The sequence below is a fragment of the Colossoma macropomum genome, unplaced genomic scaffold (assembly GCF_904425465.1).
Source record: "Colossoma macropomum unplaced genomic scaffold, Colossoma_macropomum, whole genome shotgun sequence".
Taxonomy (NCBI): domain Eukaryota; kingdom Metazoa; phylum Chordata; class Actinopteri; order Characiformes; family Serrasalmidae; genus Colossoma; species Colossoma macropomum.
In genome coordinates, this window is record NW_023494888.1 from 19450 (window position 1) to 43482 (window position 24033).

The window sequence follows — 24033 nt, forward strand, 5'->3', positions numbered from 1 at the left end:
CTCCAAATCTCCAAATCCGCTCCAATTCAGATTGCGAGTACAGCAGCTCTCAGATCTCCTGTGTACAGCCCTCTTCAGGTCTACCCACGGATTCAGGTCTGGGCTCTGGCTGGGCCATTCCAAAACTTTGATCTTCTTCTGGTGAAGCCATTGTTTTGTTGATTTGGAGGTTTGCTTTGCGTCATTGTTGTACTGAAAGGTAAAACTCCTCTTCATCTTCAGCTTTTTAGCAGAGGCCTGAGGGTTTTGTGCCAAAATTAACTGATATTTGGAAAATAATTCCCTCCACCTTGACTAAAGCCCCAATTCCAGCTGCAGAAAAACAGTCCCAAAGCATAATGCAGCCTCCACCGTGCTTCACCGTGGGTATGGTGTTCTTTTGGTGATGCACAGTGTTGGCTTTGTGCCAAACATACCTTTTGCAATTATTGCCAAAAAGTTCAACAACCTTGGTCTCATCAGACCATAACATGTTTTCCCACATACTTTTGGCAGACTTCATGTAGGTTTTGGCAAAACATAGCCAGGCTGGGATGTTTTTCTTTGTTAGAAGACGCTTCCATCCTGCCTCCCGACCCCACAGCCCAGACGTATGAAGAATATGGGAGATTGTTGTCACATGCACTGCACAACCAGGACCTGCCAGAAATTCATGCAGCTCCTTTAATGTTGCTGTAGGCCTCTTGGCAGCCTCCTGGACCTATTTTTTTCTTGTTTCATCAATTTTTGAGGGACGTCCAGTTCTTGGTAATGTTGCTGTTGTACCAAATTTAATCCACTTCTTGATGACCATCTTCACTGTGTTCCATGGTATATCTAATGTTGTACCCTCCTCCTGACTGATACCTTTCAACAATCACGTCCCTTTGATGTGTTGTAAGCTCTTTGCGGACCACAGCTTTTGGTGTAAAATACAACTAAGAAAATGTCAGGAAAATCCTACTAGAACAGCTGAACTTTATATGGGGTTAATCAGAATCACTTTAAATGATGGCAGCTGTGTACTGACTACTATTTAACACGAGTTTAAATGTCATTGGCTAATTCTGAACACAACCACATCCCCAATTATAAGAGGGTGTTCACCCTTATGCAACCACATTATTTTAGTTTTGTTATTTTTATTTTCCACCTCTAAATGATTTCAGTTTGTTTTGGAATTGTGCAGATTATGGGTCACATTGAAGGTGGAAATAAATCTGAAATCATTCATCTTGGTCTGATTTTTTTTACATGACAAAAACCTGGCATTTTAACAAGGGTGTGCAAACTTTTTATATCCACTATAGTTGTGTGCAAATTAATTAAACAACCAGCCTAATTGTTCATAGATACCAGAAAATAAAACAAAACTAATTTTGACTTTTTCTCTTTCCTGTTGTATACAAATAAAAAAGCCACATTGCACTAAATTGACCTAATGGTAAAGAAAATTAATGATACTAGATAACTCTTTTTGTTTATTGAATTATTAAAAATGCCATTGCCCTTACCTTTAACCTGAACAAGATCAACAGTGGTGTCATCATACCAGGATGCTGATTTTACTAAACACTTGTAAACTCCCTCATCAGACGTCTGCACCACTGAGAGTTTCAATGAGGTGTTGCCCTTCTGCAGTTCTTCTTTAAATAAAGCTGTTCTTCCTCTATAAGACTTAATCTGGTCATAATATCTGTCTGCATGATCTTCATAGAGATGCACTAGATTGACAGTATCAGTCAGATCTGCTCTGATCCACTCAACCATCATATCCTCAGCACTGATGTTGGGTTGGAGAGAACAGGGCAAAACCAGATCTTCACCAGCTTCAGCAACAAGAGGAGCAGCTGGGCCAACTACCTTAAAGTTTTCTGCAACGAGCAAACAAATGCATATAATAAAATAATTATGCACTTACATGTTTATATCACTAACACAAGGCTTCACATTAGGTCCAGTCACACTTGCATTTGCTTGCTAATTTTCCTGAAAATTACATTTTCAATAATATTCACAGTGTTGAGGGCATCACTGACTTCCAGGGTGAATAATTTTATGAGCAAAATTTCACGTCGAGTTCAAATTCAATTAACTTTGACATATTTGTATTTGCATTCTCAATTAATTGGGCTACTTCTATTGCAGTAGCGTGTTAGGACCACTGGAGCCAAGTCACATCAAGTCCGAGTCAAGATCAAGACATCTAGTACTCATGATAATTATGTATATCATAAATTATATAGTATATAGTATATATTTGCGGTGTAACAATTCTAAAAGATTGAAGACATGGATATCCAGCTTTCATTATGTTACTAATGTAACAAAACTCATTTTTCTTTTCACAATTACCACTATGACACAAAATTATTATTCTGTTAAAAGTTAGGACAAACTGTATATTTTGTAAATATTACCCATTACACTTATTTTATCATCTTCCAACTGCATGTCACATGAATATTTTGGTATCACATGATCACGTCTGTGGTAAAAGTTTGGTCAGTTTAATTAACTCAAGATGGATAATAACCCTAAGACTGCAGACAAATGATGACTCTTCTCACTTTCAGTGTGCTCAAAATGTCCCTCCCCAGTATACTGATATAAACTACATGTACCCCTTGGGAAATTCATATTTAATTTCTTTTTTATATGCTCCCCACAACTTTTCTAATGCTATAAAACTGTGTGTTATTCTCCAAGAAATGTGTTGATGTTCAGTGTTTCAATGCTGTTTTTCTTTGTAAAAAAAAAGTTTTTGTATTTAGTTTCTGACTCATCTGTTCCTTAACTTCCAATCAGCAGAGGAGAGGGAATGACATGAAGGGGGGAATAGCTGTGAGTAAGACGGGGGTGAGAGATGATTAATAAGCTTTGTATGTAATTTTATAACATGAAACACACTGTAGTTTTATTACTGTCTTTTCTGTGGTTTTATGTTTTCAAACTGAGAATCTTTACAAGCTACTAACAAGGCAGAAGAGGTAGAAACAAGAAAAACTTCAACTCAAAGAAATTAATTTGTCTAATCCAAGAACTGTCAGTTAGCCACATGGGTTAATCAATTCAGACAAAGCCAGTCCACCCACAGAGTTAAGATGGAGTTTACACAGCGGACTGAGGACTGTTCTGAAAGCTGACATTCACCTTGACCATCACCCAGATAGTTGTCTGAGCTACCAGGAACGCTCAGATCTCAGATCAGTTTCAGGCCAATCTGATTACCAGTGCCACGTCAGGGCCACAAGGAAAAAAAGAGAGAACAAAACAAAAGGGTACCCAATTTATTGTCCCCCTTCCTTCATTCTCTGATTTTCTGGCTAAATATTTGAGAGTATAAGTGTGTGGACCCACAGCATCTCAGAGTGGAATATATATTTCTGTACTCTTTAAATGTAGTTAGTTTTATATTTATAAAAGTTTTCATTTGCTCTGTATTTTTGTTTTCTATAAGGGAACAGGGTGATGTAGAGGAAGCCTAGTTTAACTAAATTTGATGACTTGGTTGTACGTTATAAGCACCTGTACATTATATTGAACTTCTATTAAACAGGTAAATAATTTTGTAATTACTATTAAAATAATATAAAAATAGTTATAAAAATAATAATATTAAAATTTTTATTTTTTTTATTTGTTTGTTGTTTGTTTGTGTCAAATTTTAAAGTGCTGCAAGGTTCAGAGTGGGTACTTATTATTTTAATACCGAAGTTTCACAAGACATTAGTTGGAGTTGTCATATTATAGTCACAGAGTGCACACATAGGCACTTAATAATCAGATTTCTGCAGCTATCTGATTAATTAAGCGGTCATGTGAACAGCACACTATGATTTCTTAGACTGGAGTAAGATCTAGAAATCTGATAGCTGGATTTTCACACAGTGATTGGATTTCACAGTGCATGTGTACTTTTTCTTGGATTTCATTCAGAGTCCTCATTCTGTGCATGCGTAAAAACATTTAACACAGCATCCACAGCACCAACAAAACACTTTTGGAGCAACGCTGAAACCAACTACATACTTGAAGAAATGAAGGATTCTAATGTTCATCTTCTAGATGATATAGGTTCATATTTTCTGCTAAAGCGACTCAATGTTTTAAAAAAAAGTGCTGCGGCAAGAAGCGTTTTAATATAAGCAGAGCAGAGTGAGTAAAACCCTATGTGGCCTACAAAGCTTTTTAGTTAAATATTATTTAGAAATCAAAGAACTCACCTTAACCCCAGTGCAGAGATCAGGAGTAGAGGGTGTTACAAATATAAATAATAATATTCCACTCACTAGCTTGGCATAATGTTAGGATCCGTCAGCGTAACCATCAGTTGATGGGACACTTATTATTGTTACACTGTACCACCATACCAGCACTGTACTTCAGCAAAGTCTTTATAACGTCTCTGACTTTCATGAAAAGGTAATGTTGATGTTAATACATCATTTTGCACTGGAACTGTAAATGCAGTACTAAACAATATTTGTTCTAAAAATTGTCAGTAGTTGTATGAAGTGAAAACCATTTTGGTGAAAATTTGTGAGTGCTAATCAATAAGAAGTCCATTACATTAGCTATCATAACTAAGTTAGCCAGAAAGCTAATTAGCCACACATTCACGCAGCGACCAACAGTGGTAATTTTTGTATTCAACTGACATCAATGTCTTTATGTTATACGTGTTAGAAATCCAACATGAAGTCTCTGAAAAAGTGGTAATCATTGTAACGGTGCATGTGTAACGTAGACGGTAGTAGCGTTTATTTATTACATGTTTCTATAATACTCGCACAGCTGTACTTGCTCATGATAAATAGCATTATTAGTGTTTGATTAAAGCGCAGTTTTATTTTTTTGTTATTCTGCTTTCATTCACAGTGAGTTACCATGAACAAGAGGAACAGAAAGGAAATAGGAGATGACTGGATGGCAGGGGAGAGGAAAAGAGATGACTGGACATTAAACTTTAGGACTGGAGGAGAGAGGGAGAAAACAAGAGGAGAGCTAAGCATAGCAGGTTCTCTTCTGCCCAACCAAGTGTACTTGTACGTAAATAAAACAATTTCCTAAACTTTGGTCATGATATCTGGACTTGTCATATAACAGTGCATAGTTTTCTGTTTATATAATTTTGGTTATGGTTTTACATTGTTAATCCTTTATCTCTGCCATTAGAATACCCTGTTAGACATTAATTTTTTTACCATCTGATGTCTAAATCAGCAATTATAGAATGGAAATTGATTTTAAAGTGTGGCTGAGGCATGTTCGATTTTAAAGTGTGGCTGAGGCACACTGTTCAAAGCCATAATAACATACACAATACACAAATCTGACTGAACACATCAATGGTATTTTGCAATAATGTGAAGTTTTTGCCACTTTAAGACAGCAATTTGTTCAAGGTCATATAATGCTGATTTTGCTCTGCTTCATGTTGTAGTCAACACACTGACTCTCATGACTTATTTGTTCAGAATGTGACCAGACAAAGATAAAACAATACATAAAGTCAGGTCCATAAGTATGTGGACAGTGACACAATTTTTACGATTGCCTCTGTACACCACCACAATGGATATCAGCAGTCAAAATATTATTGAAGTGTAGACTGTCAGCTTTTAGGGGTTTAGCAAGAATATTGCACTCTTTAGGTATTACAACCATATTACAACCGGGCTCAAAAGTAATTAGAGAAGCTAATATAATTATAAATACAAGGATTATTTTTACAATCTTTGCAGTCAGTGACTGCCTGAAGTCTGGAATCCATGGATGTCACCAAACGCTGAGTTTCCTCCCTTGAGATGCTTTGCCAGGTCTTTAATGCAGTCACCTTCAGTTGCTTCTTTCTTGTGGGTCTTTTGCCTTCATTTTTTTCTTCAGTAAGTGAAAAGCATGCTCAGTTGGGTTGAGATCAGGTGACTGACACCATTTTAAACATTACATTTCTCTGCCTTCTGAAGCTCTTGGATTTCTTTCACAGTGTGTTTTGGGTCATTACCCATCTGTACTGTGAAGCACCATCCTCTCAGTTTTGCAACAATTGACTGAATCTGAGCAGAAGCTATCTATACACTTCAGAATTCATCCTCCTACTTCTATCAGCAATCTGATCATCAGTAAACACTGGTGACCCAGTTCCATTGGCAGCCATACATGCTCCTGCCAGAACACTACCTACACCAGGTTTCACAGATGATGTGGTATGCTTCAGATCATACTCTTCCTTTATCATCATTCTGGAACAAGTTCATCTTGGTTTCATCTGTCCAAAGAATCTTGTTCCAGAACTGAGTAGGCTTTTTTAGATGTTTTCTAGCCTTTCAGTTCTTGAGTGTTATCAGTGGTTTGCATCTTGAGGTAAACTCTCTGTATTTACATACATGAAGGCGTCTCTTAATTGTAGACTTTGACAATGATATGCCAACATCCTCTAGAATGTCCCTGACTTGACTAGATGTTGTGAAGCTGTATTCCATGGTCTTCCAGGCCTTTTGGTGTTGCTGAGCTTGCCAGTGCATTCCTTCTTTATAAGAATGTACCAAATTGGCCACTCCTAAAAATCCTCCTCTCTCTTTGATAAGTTTGTTTTATTTTTTTCAGCATAATGATGGCCCCCTTCACTTGCATCAACACCTCTTTGGACTGCATATTGAGAGCTCTCATGAACAGCTACCAAGTCTGAAGCAACTCCATAACTTTTATCTCCTTAGTTTATCATGAAATAATGAGAAAAGTGGCCCCGTGTAACTAATTGTGATGTATATTCACTGTTACAGATGGATTACAGAAGTACAGCTTAGGTAAAAATATGAAGAGTTGTGCACCTAATTGCATTATATGTTCACCTGCATCAAGTTTTTTTCAAATGACATACGCTGTGGGGGGGGGCTTTAACCATACAAAAAATATCAATTCTATATTATACTTTCCACCTTTATTAAAGTGACATAAATGTTGTCAATTATACGTGAGCTTTTATTTTCTCTTATGTACTTACCCATGCATAAAAGGCAGGAATCATGGATGAATTTAAGTTATAAATAATTAATATTTTTTTATTATCATACAGTTTTGTAACTATATTGTGTTGAAAGTCATACAGTGATTGCATATCCATCAACCCACCCCTCCTTACAATGCATATGGAAAAGAGACTACACAGTGAACTCAGCATGTTAGTAATATTTTTATGATTATTGTACATAAAGTTAACTTTATCACTTCTCTTAGTCTGATTCTCCATGTGTCTCTGTCTCTATCTGTCTCCTCTGGGTCTCTCACTCTCTCTCTCTCACACACACACATACTTACCTGACATGGTCTCCATAAAGCCAGAGAAAATCAGTATTCCCACACAAAGAAACTTCATTCCTGGAAGACATGGTTACACAGACTTTAGCACGTGTTTCATCCTTTCACTTTTATAAAGTGGACCTTCACAGTTGTTTTAAAAGGCAGACTGTACATGTAGATACTCACTTATGTTCCTCAAACTCTCAAAAAAACACCTGTTTACATAATTGTCTGATAAGCCGATCTTAGAGAGTGTGTGGATACTCTGCCTTGACACACACTTTCAATATTCTCTCAGACAGGTTCATCAGAATCGGAATCAAGCTATATTGACCAGGTTTGCTTACACATACAAGAAATTTGGTTTTGGTTACATGACCTCACAGTGCACAGTATCTGACAGACATTTACATGTAGTAAATAAAATAAATAAAATAAAATAATATAAAATATAACATAAAACATGCATTCCTACCATCACTCACTCATGCACACACATACACACACAGTCATACCTGTAAACCTTACAATGTGCAAAGTACGTGTCTTCATTACAGGCAAGTCATCAACAGCAATCCAGTTCAGGCTTTTAAACTGAGAAACTCTTTTAAACTTTCTACATGTATCTGGAAGAGCTCAGAAGGAATGATCTGAAGGAATGGACAGTATTGCTGCATCACTGAGGTTTAGGGGTTAATAAAGTCCTAATCTCAAAAAGCCAGACCCTTAACCATCTTTGGAGAGTCTGGTACATTTCATATCTGAACATGTCCAAGAACTGCCTTCTTTGATAGGAAAGGGTGATTTCACTGACATGCAACAAAAACCAACCACAGAGTGTTGTTTTGTGTTTTGTGAAAGGGCAAGCAATTTTATGCTCTGTTTGAGCTCCTGTGTCTTTAAGTCCTGCCTCCCTATAAGTCTACTGTGCTCTGATTGGTCAACTTGCCCACTCGGTTCTGACTGATCAACTGCCAGAGCAGCATCCTGTGACTAGTTCCACCCTCACTCCGCTGTGGCTGTTCTTACAATGGTGTCGGTTCTGCCGTATCAGTTAGAGCTGATCCTCAAAGTCAGGTAGAAAAAGTTGGCAGAGTTCAAGTTTCAAGTTTGTCATTTGCACAGCATGTCAGGACATTCATGCATTGAAATGCTTGTGGTGAGGCTCAGGTAATCACTCTACAGCAGGGCAGCATTATATACACACTAAAAACAGTGCAGACAAAACAAAGTAAAAATACAAAAAGAAAATGCTAAAACTGAAATTTACACAAAATACAGAGACAGGAGGGACCCATGTAAGAAAAACTCTCTGCTGTATACAAATATAAAACAAGGGATAATCTGAGAACTATATATACATTTTAAAGTAGCATAGTTTTATTGTCTGTAGCAGAGATATGATATAATAAATAATACTATCAAAATGACAGAGCGAAAAGGTAGTTGGCGAAGGACCCACAGCTTCACAGCTTGTTCAGAAGCCTGACAGCCTGTGGGTAGAAACTGTTCATTAACTGGGTTGTTCTGGCCTGTATGCTGTGGAATCTCCTGCCTGATGGCAGGATGGTGAACAGGCCGTGTGCTGGGTGACGCTGTCTGACCGGATCTTTTTGCTCTTCCTGAGGCAGCGGGACTGGTAGATGTCCTGTAAGGCTGGTAGTCTGTTGCCTATGATGGCTTCTGCTGTCCTCACTACTCCTTTAAGGGCCTTGCGGTCGCAGGCGGTGCAGCTGCTGTACCAGACAGTGATGCAGCCCGTGAGGAAGCTCTCTATGATGCATCTGTAGAAGTTGGTGAAGATCTGAGCAGGCAGACCAAACTTGCTGAGCCTACTCAGGAAGAAGAGATGCTGACGGGCAGATCTCACAATAGTGCTGGTGTGGAGGGACCAGGTGAGGTCATCAGTGAGGTGTACGCTGAGAAACTTCACACTGCTGACTCTCTCCACTTCATATGTGTTCTTTCTGTCCAGGTGTGTGAGAGCAGTGTGTATTGTTAGTGCAATGGCGTTGTCTGTGGATCTGTTGGAGCGGTATGCAAATTGGTGAGGGTCCATGGTGGCTCGAAGTGTTGAGTAGATGTGAGCTTTGACCAGCTGCTCGAGGCACTTCATGACTGTTGATGTCAGTGCAACAGGGCGGTAGTCATTCAGGCAGGTGATAGCCAGTTTCTTGGGGACTGGAACAATTATGGTTTCCTTTAAAGCACGTGGGAACCACTGACAGTCTTAAGGAGAGGTTATAGAGAGGTTTCTGATCTACTGGGAGTTTTTCAGCAGGGGAGGTATTATTTGCCTTAAAACAAGTATAATGTGCATTTAGCTAATCTGCAAGTGAGGAGGACAAGCCCTGATCACAGATCACACCTCCTTTGTAGTCAGTGATAGTGCATAGTCCACTCCACATACGTCTGACATCAGAGCTGAGGTAGTTAGATTGTCCCTGTAGTTCCTTTTGGCCAGCCTGAAGGTCATGTCTGGCCTTCTTGTAGCTAGCCAATTCACCAGTTGTAGGCAGTGGCTCAAGCTCTTAGTTTGGCTCGAACCTCAGCATTGATCCAGGGTTTCTGGTTGGGAAATGTTCTGACACTTTTTGTTTGAAACAATGCCATCAGTGCATTTTTTGATGTAGATTGTGATGGAGTCAGTGTATTCATTGATGTCAGTGCCCAGCTGCTTCATGAAACATCTTTTAGTCCGTTGATTCAAAGCAGTCCTAAAGTGTGAAGATGGCCTCCTCACTCCACTGATAGACTGATCTGAGAACTGGTTTCACCTGTTTAAGTGTTTGTATGCGAGCAGGAGAAGAATGGAGGTGTGATCAGCTTTGCCAAAGGCAGGTTTGTAGCTGTTCTTGAGTGCAGTGTAGTAGTGGTCAATAGTCTCTTCTCCTCAGGTGGGGAATTTAATGTGCTGATAGTATTTGGGCAGAACCTTCAAGTTTGCCCTGTTAATAAAATCAGCCTCAGGGTGAATGTTCTCAAGCCCACTAATGGTACCGTACAAAACTTCCAATGCACGTGACTTATCTGCCTGAGAAGGGATGTAGACCATAGTGAGGATGGCTGAGCTTTGGTTTCTGGGCAGAAAAAAAGGTCAAACTTTGACTGTAATGAGTTCAATGTCTGAAGGGCAGTGACTGGCTAGAACCGCTACATCTGTTCCCCATCGAAAGTTCACCATAACACACACCCCGCCGCCTCTGCCCTTATCTGGGTCCAGAGTTCTGTCCTGACGGTAGATGGAGAAGCCGGCCGGTGTGATGCCTTTGTTTGGTATTGCTGCGGAGAGCCACGTCTCTGTGAACAGTAAAACGTAGCAGCTCTCGATGTCACGCTGAAATTTGATCCATGTTCAGCTTGTCGATTTTGTTCTCCAGTGATTGAACATTTGCGAGCAGAAGGAAGCAGAGGGTTGAAGCACCGTTTCCTAGTCTTGCATAATATCCTTGCGCATCTGCCCCTCTTGCGCTTCTTCCTGCTCCGCCAGGGTTTATCGGTCATATTGAATGATCCCAAATGTGGTGTGTGCCAAAACACTAAGAAATAAGACAACAAAACACAAAAAACTGTAGAATTTACCCGAAGCTCTCACCATTGCGACCTTTCTACAGCGCACACCGGAACTGGAACCAATCTACCTTCGCAAGACTAACTGGAGCAGGACGTTTCAGAGTGGGAAGCATTTACTTTTTTAGCTCTCTGTGAGTAGTGTGAGGGTGTGCCAAGTTTGCTGGTAGGTGGGCAATAAGGATTGTGTTGAGATGACGCCACCTTATAACAGAGATAAGGGCTGGAATTCCAGCAAGGCTTCTAAAGGAAAGACAAAAACCTGAAAAGCAAAACATGTTCCCTTTAGAAGAGTGTACTGAGCTTGACTGTCTAACAAAAGGTGGAGCTGAGTTCTAAAGTTTAGGAGCAGAATGTCAGAAAGAGTCTCTCCACATTTTCTGTATTTTACACAAGGTATGTGCAGAAGGCAAATCTACGATCACATGTTGGAATGTAATCAGACAATACACAGGTACTCAGGTGTTTAAGGCCATTTAGAGCTTTAAAAACTAGTAAAATAGCTTCAGAATAACTTTAGAAAGTGGAGTGCTTTCAAAACTTGGTTTACATAAGCTCTCCTTTTGTTTTTGTAAAGATCTGCCCTGCTGCACTTTGTACGAGTTGTAGAGGATGTATTGTTTTTCCTGTGTAGTTTCTAGGGGTAGGAATCTCTAGGCACCTCACGATTCGATTCGATGACGATTCAGAGGCTGCGATGCGATTATAAAACGATTATCGATGCATCTCTATTTTCTCACTGTGTGAGGTACTTTTAAACCAAAGTATTTGTAATGATCCATAGTGAATTTACTTCCAATATCTTTAATTAATAAAACAAATGGAAGTGATGTGGCAAGTGAACTGGAAGGCTCTCATTCACTGCTCTTGTTTGGAGACGCTGCTGCCACTCATCTGCGATAAAATGCGCAGTTACGGTGAAATAAGATCCAGTGGTAATGGATGACCACACAGCACGTTACAGCTGTCATACCCATTTTCTTTAGTGATTTTATAACTTTGGTTTTGCTCTCTTTGGGGTCGCTGTGTCAGTAAAGTGTCTTCGAGACGGGGCGTGTGCAACATAGCGCAAAAGCCCTGTTTCGTAACGACTGAGAATTGGCATGCAGACTGCAGGTCACATAGCAATGATGCATTATTCTCATTTATAAGCAGCGCAGTTGGTTTCCTGGTACGTTAAATCTGCAACGAGAGACACTAGCTCTAAACAGTTGCGAAGCTGAAGTCGCTTCTCTTTCAAATTTTCCCGTTCCACCTTAAATGGTGCCACATTTACATTCGGTGCCTCGGTCAGAATTTAAGGTGGAACAGGAAAATTCAAACAAGAAGCTGGAGAATGAGAAGCGTCTACAGCCTCATAAAACAGCAGAACGCTGAGAGACATTTTACAAGATACTGATCTACTTCTGAAGAAAAGTTTTCTTCAAAACTTGGGAGGAAAGCGGCTATGGCTAAAGCTTAAAGCAGAGCAAAGTAAATCTGCGCTCTCGTTTATATTGTTTAGCCTATACTAGGACATAATGAGACATAATGGATATTAAATGTTGAGGCTCCCAAGCTGGCTTGATTTTTGTTGAAAGGACAAAATGTCTCTTCTTACCATTTGTGTTGTGACTCCTGACCTAACCTGGCTTTAATGCAGAGGGAGCCGGTCAGATTTCTCACTCACCCAGTAGTGTTTTTGTTATGTGCCGCCACAGACTGTCCGGGCGCTGCACTTACCCACTTCCAGGTTCCACCTTTTGCGTTCTGTCAACATTACATTATAAATTAAATAATTAGAAAATCGATTTTTGACACTTATGAATCCATTCAGAATTGTTCACGTCAAGAATCGATTTTTTCCCGCACCCCTAGTAGTTTCTAATGTTTTGTTCATACATGAAGAGAAATCCTGCATGACTATATTGATAGCATTAAGAATAGAGAATTGTGGGTACATGTTTCAGGGGTTTGTTATATTGTTCATAGTTCAGCTCAGGTCCATTACTGAAAATGCACATTTCATCTCCATCTACATTTTATCAGACAAAAACATGAGAGAGGGAAATTGAGAGAGAGAGAGAGAGAGAGAGAGAACTCTGCTTTTCCACAAAAAACTGTGTACCTCTTCAGAGTTCCACCAAAATATATATTTTAGTTTAGTCTGCAGTGCTGTTTAATCACTTGTTTCAGTGCTTTGTGGTCAGTAGTTTGATCAGTGTTACTGTGTGGTCAGTAGTTAGATCAGTGTTACTGTGTGATCAGTCGTTGGATCCTTATTGCTGTGCGGTCAGTAGCTAGGTCAGTGATGCTGTGTGGTCAGTTGTTTAGTTGCACAGAAACCTTGCATTTATTTTTGTCATTGTTTACTTTTTTGGAGATTTTGTTTTGATTGTTTGTTTTGTTCTGATAGTGATAAAATGTGATAAAACATGATCCACTGAACAGAATTATGGGATTACTTACTCCAAAACTGATACATACAAGGACACACTTGGTGTGTTTTAGTGACCATGTTATTAACTGTAAGCCCTACAAATCTGCTTTAGCACTACTGAAAACCAGCTGCAGTGAACTCTGAGTGGGGCTTCAATGAGCTCAACAATGTTTTCTGTTCAGTAGTTTGAAAAGACAGTCAGGATTAATGTGATGGCTGTACAGACACACTAGTGTTGTGTGACAACAAAGCACTGCTATTCTACACAGTGTAATTTAACAATATAAAAGGTAATTTAGATAATTACACACAGTCTCCTCTTCAACTGCTTCAGAATATCTCTTACAGATCATGAGAGTTGATTTAACCTGCATGTGAGCCCTGGGGCTACAGGTGCTCGTGGGCCCTATCGGTTCATTTGCACACAGCATCCAAAACATGAAGTTAGCTTCTTATTGTCCTGTTCTTTTTCAAATGTTATGTTTGGCACCATTTAAGGTGGAATGAAAACTTTGAATAAGAAGCTAAATAGGAAGCCAGTGTCCACCTCACTCATACCTTTTGGCTCAGAGAGTTTGAGAAGAGTTTGTTAGCTGATACCAAACCAGTAAAACCAAATTTATCAAAATTGATATTTGAAAAACTTGTATTCTGTTAAAACTATACAAGCACTGTAAGTTTGAATATAAAAATCTAAACATATCTGGTAACACTTTACATTAAGGGTCGCTAATCAATCATTAATTATATAATAATCAGCTATTAGTTTCCCATTATTTAGTTATTAGTTAACTCTTCATTAAGCATTAGCTATTACTTAGTAATTGATTAAGCACTTATCAATTAGTAATTAAGTACACTGTTAGTTGATAAGTTAGTTTGTGGCTTACTTACTCATTATCTGTGTGCTGATTGCTGCTTATTACATTGTTAATTAACTAATAAGTATTTTTCTTCATATAAAGAAGTAACGTGATAACTTACTAGCCCTTATGTGTTAATCCCGCTAATTATCTGTTAATTAACTTTCCATCACCTCCATATATTCAGTTGCTTCACTTTTCTCACTTTGGTTCATTAAAGATGCTTATGGTCACATCTGACCGTAAGATGAGCGCACACAAATTCATGGACGGTTTTGTTATTCATCACGTTCATCTTGGCATATCTGTACTCATATCTGGTAGGAGTGCATGTAAATTTGGGCATAAAAGCTGGATATGTGGCTAATTAACCAAAACTATTATCAACATAATCTGTAATTGCAAAAATAAGAACAATAGAAAATTTCAATAATACTAATTTGTGTGCATGACAGTCCAGTACAAAAGTGGATGTACTTAATTTACATGCACATTGATATAAACAAGTGCTGCAACTATTTCATGTTCCATTTAAAGACACATTACACTGTGCTTTTGTTTCATACTACTGACTCACAAACACAGCTTCGGTCAGACACTGCAATAATACAGCGTTTATTTTAGGGAATTAATTACACTAAACAATCACTCTACTATGTTAACAACACAGAGTATTTTGTTTTTATTTCACATTTTATTTTTTCCAGTTGTTTTCATTTTAATACTATTAAGTTTGGTCAGCAGGGGAGGAGTGCACTCACTGCTGTACATAAAACTCCACCCACGAGCACGGCCATTAGCTTTCATGCCAAACACTGCCGTTTTATTGGCTGGCTACTGAAACATCTGCATGAATTAGTGTGTGCTTCATGTAAATGATATGTAAATGAGGTGCTGGTAGGCTGGTTTCATGCACTGAAGCTGATTTATCATTTATGCTCAAATCTCCACTTGTTTCCACATTGTACAAAACTGAATCAGACGCAGAGCAGTTCATACCTTATAAAAGGCAAACAAGTGTTCTTTTTCGCGACTTTGATGATTAATGGGCCCTTTACACAAGATTCGTGATTACTTCCGGTTTAAGCATTAGCAGGGTAAAACTCACTTCCTCTCCATATAGCTACTGCAGACGCTCTCAGAGTGTTTAGTAGTCAACTGTAATGCTCAAACACGGAGCTACAGCAGCTGTATTTTAGTGTTCCTGCTCGGCTGTGACAGCGAGAGTAAGAAGTGGACGGAGGCGCTGATTGAACTGTAAACAGAGCTGAGACGCTGTGTGTTGTTTTTACTGCAGTTCTGCTGCAGCTGCTTCACATCAAGCCGTCTCTGTGTCTTTGTACAACACGCTAGCGATTCGGTAATCTTCTGTTTTCAAAAGAAAGAAGAGCTTTTATATGTAGCATGAAAGTTATAGACTCTGTTTATATTAAGCTAGCTATACTGGCTAGAAGCTACTGCTAACCAAACTAGCCCGGCTAACATGAAGCAGCTTTTTCAGATGTTTTTTTCAGCTAGGAGTCTTGTTTTTGGTTGAGCAGTGAAAGGTGGATGTTTTCTGAAGTGCTGCTTCAAAAATTGCCATGAAACTATAAGAATAATGCTGTTTGGCAGATCGTTAACATAGCTAGCGTTAGAGCTAACTTAGCTTTAAAGTGTGCTGCTCATATGAAGCTGGAGCTCCTCAAACTGCTAATGGTAGGCTAGCTAATTAGCGACTGTAGCCTGCTAGCCTTCCGTAAGCTAATACAGTTTAAACGAGGTCTGTAAAATAGACTTTACATGTAAAAGTTTTTGTTTGCGTTTATGTCAGAAGTCATCACAGCCATCCTGTAGCTAAATGTGTCACAGAACCTGCTCCAGCTGGTGCCAGCAGCTAAAGAAAGGTAGCTTCCTTATTTTGGGAATACAGCTACAGTTAGAAATGGCTTCTAGCGTTGCTAGCTAACCTTGCTACAGCTAAACAACGTCTACCAAATTCATACTACACAGAAGAACTTTAATTTCTTTTGAAAACAGAAATATTACAGAAATCGCTGGCATGTTGTTCAACTACAGAGGCACTGCTTGATGTAAGCAGCTGCAGCAGAAGTAAGCAGGGCTACACCACACACAGCATTGTAGCTGTGTTTACAGTTAAATCAGTGCTTCCATTCACTCCCTATTCTCACTGTTTGTCATGATAGTGCACAAAAATGTCTGTTGTAGCTCAGTATTTGAGCATAGTAGTTCACTGCTAATTCGCAACTCTTTGTGAAAAGGGCCCATGGCCATTAGATCTTTTAAATTTTGACCATTAATTACTTCTTAAATTCCTCTTACTTAACCATTAATTACTGCTTTTGTGTTGTCACTTTACTTGGAGGGACACAAAAGCAGTAATTAATGGTTTAGTAAGAGGAATTTAAGAAGTAATTAATGGTCAAAATGTAAAGATCTAATGGCCATTAATCATCAAAGTTACGTAAAAAAAAGAACATCTTTTTTTTTTGCCTTTTATACGGTATGAACTGCTCTGTGTCTGATTCATAACAATTTTGTACGATGTGGAAACAAGTGGAGATTTGACCATAAATGATAAATCAGCTTCAGTGCAATTACAGATCATGTTGATAATAGTTTTGGTTAATTAGCCACATATCCAGCATTTATGCCCAAATTTACATGCATTCCTACCAGATATGAGTACAGATATGCCAAGATGAACGTGATGAATAACAAAACCGTCCATGAATTTGTGTGCGCTCATCTTAAGGTCAGATGTGACCATAAGCATCTTTAATGAACCAAAGTGAGAAAAGTGAAGCAACTGAATATATGGAGGTGATGGAAAGTTAATTAACAGATAATTAGCGGGATTAACACATAAGGGCTAGTAAGTTATCACGTTACTTCTTTATATGAAGAAAAATACTTATTAGTTAATTAACAATGTAATAAGCAGCAATTAGCACACATATAATGAGTAAGTAAGCCACAAACTAACTTATCAACTAACAGTGTACTTAATTACTAATGGATAAGTGCTTAATCAATTACTAAGTAATAGCTAATGCTTAATGAAGAGTTAACTAATAACTAAATAATGGGAAACTAATAGCTGATTATTATATAATTAATGATTGATTAGCGACCCTTAATGTAAAGTGTTACCACATATCCTGAACTTAGGATGAACCTGTATGTGCTGTTGTCACGCTTTACTTATTGCCCTTACTTAGTCTGTGCATACCAAGCCGTTTGTTTTTTCTGATTGCTGCTCTGTGTTTGACCTTGCTTGTTTTTTCCCGTTTTTTTCTCGCTTCTGTTTTGGCTTTGTTGTTTTGGTATATGTGCTTTCTCTGGTTACGCCCCTCGCCTGTTTTTTCGACCTCGCTTTCACCTATGCCTCTGTATTTCGTCTGCTTATTCTGGTTATTGGCCTGGTCTGGTGCTAACCCTGTTTACCTCCGTCTGAATAAATATTCCGGGTTTATTTTTATCCGTGTGTGTCTGTTTCGCAAACCCAGCATTACAGCTATAGCTGTTCTGTGTCCAATCTGTCATGTGATGCTTCCCCAGCGCTGTGTGGTGGTGAGTTTACTCAGTAAAACCATTATCACCAAAACAACTGCAGTCTGTGACAAGCTGTAGCCTATTGTTTGACCAAGTGGCAGAATTGGCCTGTGAATAAGTGGGTGGGCCAAACACAATTTCAGGTACATACAATTTCCAAATGCGCTAATGTCCTGCAATGTCACAACATCATCCTACAGCCTGTTCCAGACATGCAGTCATCACCCTACCTAATCCAACACATTTGCTCTATGGTAATATAAAACAATCAACCAGAATACTGGATTCATATAAGCACAACCAACACTGCAGCACCCTTCACTATAAAGCATGCGTCCACTCATCACGGCCATGTTTGCAGAATGAAAATGACATTACTGAGATAAAATCAGACAAAACAACACAGTAAACTTTAAAACCTAAATTGAATCACTGTAGGCTAAAGCGTACTGCCACAACAGGAATGCAAAATATTTATGATCCATTCATGTCTTACTTTAATGCACTGAAGGAATATTAGAAGTTTGCTTTGACATTTTAACGAAGTCCATGTTAGCCTTTGTAATAATAGAGTATTGTAAGTATCAAATTCACATTTTTTCATCTTTGGACAAGTAGAAATTGTGATACATTTCAGAACGAAATCTCGCTTTTAAACATCCCCAGTTCCATCTTTGTACCTGACTGGAGCTTTAAATTTAAACACTGATGTGCTAAATGAACTGAAGGCTTGGGAAAAGGGTAGATAGGAAAGGTTGCTGTGCAATGAATGGAGGGGTTAGAAAAGAAGGTGGAGCTTGGCAGAGAGTGTAATGATTTGATTGGGCATAATAAAGTGACAGTGCTCACAGAAAACAAATCAAATTTCCCCAAGACCACTGATCAATTTGGGCAGCCCCAGCTAGTGAAAAGGAAATGAATAACTCACAAAAAAAGAAATAAATAAACGCCAATCATAGGCCCTGAGTTACTCTGGGCCCCTGGGCTTCAGCCCATATTTTAAATTGCCCCTGCATATCATCCCTTTCAGAACAAAACCTTGTATCTCTATTTTTGTTGTTTTCAAACATTGTACAGAATTTGAAAATACCAGCTGAATAGTAGAATGTGTTAAAATCTGGAAAAAATGAATGGATGAGTAGAAATGCTACATAATTACTGGGAAATGTTATCTGGTAACTTTCATTCAAAGTTAAGTAAATTTTTTTCCTCCTACAAACAATTTTACTGTGATTATCAGAATTTGAAGATGATTTTTTCCTGCCTGCAATATCAGTCAGTGCTGTGAGGCTTTAGCTGTATTGTACAGCGACATAAACAGATAAATATATTTAAACAATCCCTGAAGGCAAATTGGAGCACAAATTGAAAGCAACCTTGGATAAATACAGAATGCAGATCCATACGCTAAAGAAAAAATATACACAGTGCAAAGAAACATACTGTGAAACATTACATAAATAAAAATCCAGCAGAACATAATAATCAGAACTGGAAAACATCAGACTTCATATTACTCACATTGACATTCACATTTCATCAACTGAACTGAAAACTTCATCTCTCTAACCTCAGTTCAGTTTGAGAGTCTGTTTCACACTGAAAGTCAAAAGCAAGCAGTAAATCAAAAATAATATGCATTAAAAGCTGAGAGCGGAGTTACCTGATTCTGAGATCAGAGTTCAGAGTCTTTCAGAGTCTTTCAGAGTCTTCAGGTAGAGAAGTTCAGCTCTGTCTTTATCAGGATCTCCAGTCCTACAGCAGAGACTCACATCAGCTCATATATGATAATACGATCTGTAGTTTCTCACAGTCGACCAGTTTATTATATCACACTCCTGAACACACATTCAGCTCCTCTACTGGACTTTAGACTGAATGATAAACTAGCTGTAACTTCCTTTTCCACAGAAAGAGAAAACCAGTTGGAGCACATTCAATCACATTAGAGTGTATCTGATGTCAAATCTTAACAAGACTGGGCAAGCAGAGTTTTGAAGGATCAACATCAACTACACTGCATTTGCCTCACAAGTGTCTAAGTGTCTACCGGATTTATTTATATATGAAACTTTATGTACTGGGTGGAAAATTCATATTTTCGCCCACCAGCTGCAGTTACCACTCAAATTTTGTCAGTACACAATTAACTATCACACTGCTACTACCAGAAATAATGATATATGAAGTAGAATGTTCAAAGTGTTCAAGTACTTATAATTAGATTGTTAAAACAGTATAATTATACAGGACTCTTATTAAAATAACAGATGCTTTCAAAGGTCAATCATCATCCAGTACTGGCAAAGGAGTTACCTGATTATTCTGTGTTCTTTAATGACGTGTGTTGTAATTCTTATTATAACTCTGACATGGTGTGAATAAATTAACTTTATAAAGCAGAGATTCTGGTTGATATAGTGTAGTGGATAACACATTGGACCAGTTAAGCAGCTGTTCATTATGGAGAAACTCCCTGATGCTGATTTTTTACAGTGGTGTTGATAAGAACCATGAGAGGCCTATAACACAAATGTAGGCATTTTATTTACTATGCAAAACCAACAGTGAACCTAAACGAGCCTTCTGGGTTCTTATATGTAACGTTGATGGTGGTGAAATAGTGATAAATCTTTCAAAGGAAAAATGTTTTCTTTGGGGACTGTTTTATTAGAACGCACCTTTGTACTCTTCCACTGTGTATGAGTTTTTTAAAATTCTTTGTCAAACGAGACACATCAACACTATCACAAAAAGTCACAGATATCATGCACTGTATTCTTAGTCATTTAATGTAACAATGTTTGTGTGGTAGCTTAGAAGCATTAAATATGCGTGATGCTTTTTTGCTCTCATCTTGCGTCATTTCAAAATAAAAAAAAATGAACACGGTGCACGATTTTCAACGCATCATTCAATAAATGTCAAACTATCAATCTAGCAATTGCTAAATGTTAAACAGTGTGTAAGGGTGGAGGCAAGGAGGCAGGATGCAAATGTGAGTTGCTTTTATTCAAATTAGAGTTAACAGAGTCCAGAAACTGAGAAGCAGAGGTATGAAGAACAGAGAAGTCCAGAACAAAAACAAAACCGAACTACAAGATGAAAGAAAACAAGTGATAGTGCAACATCCACGATGCAAGACTGAGACTGAACAAACACAGGGGTATAAATACACAGAGGGGAAATGAGAAACACCTGGGACTAATGAGGGGTGGAGCACAGACAGGTGGACCAGATAACAAGGGGGCAGGACCAGGGAGGAGACACAGAACAACAACAAATTTAGATGATGATCAAATCTGAGGAAGTGAAGTTGAGCAAACACTGAAGTACAAAAAAGCTGAAGTTAAGCCTGTTCTGTGATGTGTGGATCTGTAGCCTGATTGGCTACTTTAACATTAAATTAGCAAGAAGGATACAAATACAAACAATGCCAACAACCACAGTACAGGTTTGATTCTTAAAACTGGTGCTCTGTTAAAACAAATTTATATAAAAACAAAATACTAATGTTTGAGAGAGAAAAAGTTGAGTGTTGGAATGACAGAAAGCCAAAATCGAACCTGTTCTGTGGCGTTAGGGTCATTTAGCTGTATTTAGTTATTTAACTGGCCAAACATGCCACACCACAGCACAGGAATGGTTCCAGCTATAGGATATCCGAGAGCGCAAAGTCGAGTGACTTTTGTTGGACTGAAAGCTGAAATCGAGCATGTGGCTAATCTAATAATGCCTAGTTTTTCTTAGTTTGCTTGTCTTTTCCATCAGTGAGCCATTTAAAATATAAACGAGTGGAATGTCTTTATTTAGCCATTCAGACTTAGAAATTTGATACTTCATCATTTTGAAATACTGTCATAATTTAAAAAAAAACTACTGTATACCTTATTACCATTATATTGCCAACTCTAATGTTGATAACACACAAGCACTAGCTTGTTATCAGTTCTTAGAATCTGATGCTGTGACTGCCCCCCCCTCACATCTTCAGCCAGAAATAGCCTCCCACAGAACTGTGGCTGAGAACGAGCTGCTGCTTGTGTGTTTGTGTTGATATCAGACTCTTGTTCTCGAGCTTCACTTCAAGTTCTGATTAAAGATTTTTTCCTCATCTCACCATTAATTACCAGGTAGGATTGAAGGATTAAAGGATACAGAAGTCAACAGCTATAACTAACAACTGTTAGGGAGTCTTCACAGAGTCTAATGAGTGTCCAGTGCTAGGAACTGGACTCTTCCTGATTTCTGTTGTTTAGCTTCTTGACTGAGCTTGCAAAGCAACAACTGAGCTAAACTAAGCTGCTTTATAGCTGTTTATATAACTAATATTAAGAACTATAGAGCAGGTTTGTATGTCTCCTTGATCAAGCTGTTGTAACACAGCCAATTACAGTTAGTTGTGATGTCTGACTTTAGAAGAACAAACACTTCAGGATGAGCTACTCATACATATTCATTATTGTTTGAAGCATCACAGAAAGCAGGTCATCTGAGGCTGATTCATTATATTAGCCGTACACAGGGTTGGGTAGTAATGGAATACATGTAACAGCATTTCATAATCAAGATATAAAAAGGTAACTATATTCTGTGACAGCAAACAGATTAAAGATGTATGATATTAAAATGACATTAAAGTCACAGATGTGCAACTAATTTGTACAAACTCCCCACTTCTAATAATAAATATGCCACTCATTATGCCACTGACTATCTAGTAATCTAACTTTTAAAAATGTTAACTGAAACCTTTGTGAGTTGAAATGCCAATGCTAAGACAATCAGCTTCCACTGTTTTGTGAGAAATCAATGCCTTTTAAAATTCATAGGACACGTCAAATTCTGTGGACAGCAGCTGAACTGAGGAACCATCTACAAATTACACTGCTTGCTTTCTGTAGTTTTTCAGTGAAAGTGAGTGTGCATGTCTGAACTTAAACAGCTTACACCGTACAAATTTGTCATTTTTATGTTTGGATTTCAGCATTTGGCCATTTTACTAAATGTGAGATCAGTGACCGTCTGTGTGGAACACAATATCAGCTGTTTGTGTTCCGATCTTCTCCACTGTGGTTCAACATCACACACATAGCAAAGAAAATTACAAGGTAAAACAATTTATTTCATTTTTTATTCCAAACTACACCTGACTTATTTAATTACCTGATTAAATAAATAAAATATTTCCTGACATTTTCAAATGGATACATACATAGCAGTCATAAAGCATGGACGATTATGTGGTATATAGAATACATTTTTGTAGTGACGCTCCCAACTCTGACTATACCATGTGTTATAGTGTCATCATATTATAACCAGTGAAAAATCTCAGTGTTTTCTGTACATTGTTAAATACATAACAGTATTGTATGAAATCTGTTGTAGCTCAATCTGTCATCAATGTATTTAATATTAATTGCTTATCCTGAAGCAGCAATGCAATCATGATCATCACATGATCACATACATATAAAGTTTGTAAAAATGGTCATGTTGGTCAGTGTTATTAATAATAATAATAGTAATGAACTACACAGATCGTGCTTTTACGCTGCAGGGTTTACTGATGAAGCTGATAATGTTCAGTTTAACCATCAAAACCTGAACACACTTTAATCAAACTCCATAATGAAGAACTGAGTCCATACAGTGAACATTACACTCATACATTCATAAACAGGCGTTCATTTCCTACCTTTATATTTCTGGACTAGTTGGCTCCAGGTGCTGAATTATCAGTAGTGGTATGTCTGTCACAGAAAGTGACTGTCCTACACACAGTGTCCTTTCAGTATCATAAGAATGTGAAGCAGTGCGTCAGTGTTACTCCTGTTTATAACAGACTCATTATATGACAATTGTTCTGAATTTGGTTGAACTAAATAACCAAATAAATGTAATTTTCTTTTTTTTTTAATTATATTTTTATTAGGAAATAGCTGTTTAGTTTCACAGAAATATATTGACAAATTGCATCAATACTACCTTAACATATAGAAAAGTGACTATACAACGAAATCCTTAATGTACCAAGTCCAGTCTGTGACACAGCTTTTCCAGTATTTTGAGAATATGTTCCTTTAAAACAAAACTATTTACAGCAGAACGTAATAAGGGGAGTTTACATTCGAAAGATCTTACATAGCACATCTTCACATATTATTCAGTCCAGCAAGAAAAAAGGATCTGGCCTTATGGGTTTTACATACTCAATCCATTTTGCCCATATCTGGTTAAACAATTCCTTTTGCATATTGAGGGAGGCGGAGAGCTTTTCCATTATATAAATATCATAATAGAATATATCTGTTCTGTTAAGAGAGATGATGAAGTCACAGT

The 24033-nt window shown here is 38.0% G+C and overlaps 1 protein-coding gene across 2 annotated transcripts in view; it reads right to left on the reverse strand.

Moving 5' to 3' along the window:
- LOC118800403 overlaps positions 1-24033 on the reverse strand; it is a 50102-nt gene that overhangs the window by 16637 nt on the left and 9432 nt on the right. For both annotated transcript variants that reach the window (XM_036560612.1, XM_036560613.1), the window contains exons 2-4: positions 19352-19443; positions 7300-7359; positions 1494-1853 (exon numbers count right to left, since the gene is read on the reverse strand). In XM_036560612.1, the coding sequence (XP_036416505.1) occupies positions 1494-1853; positions 7300-7357 (418 nt within the window). In that variant the 5' untranslated portion in view covers positions 7358-7359; positions 19352-19443. The remainder of the gene's footprint in view (positions 1-1493; positions 1854-7299; positions 7360-19351; positions 19444-24033) is intronic.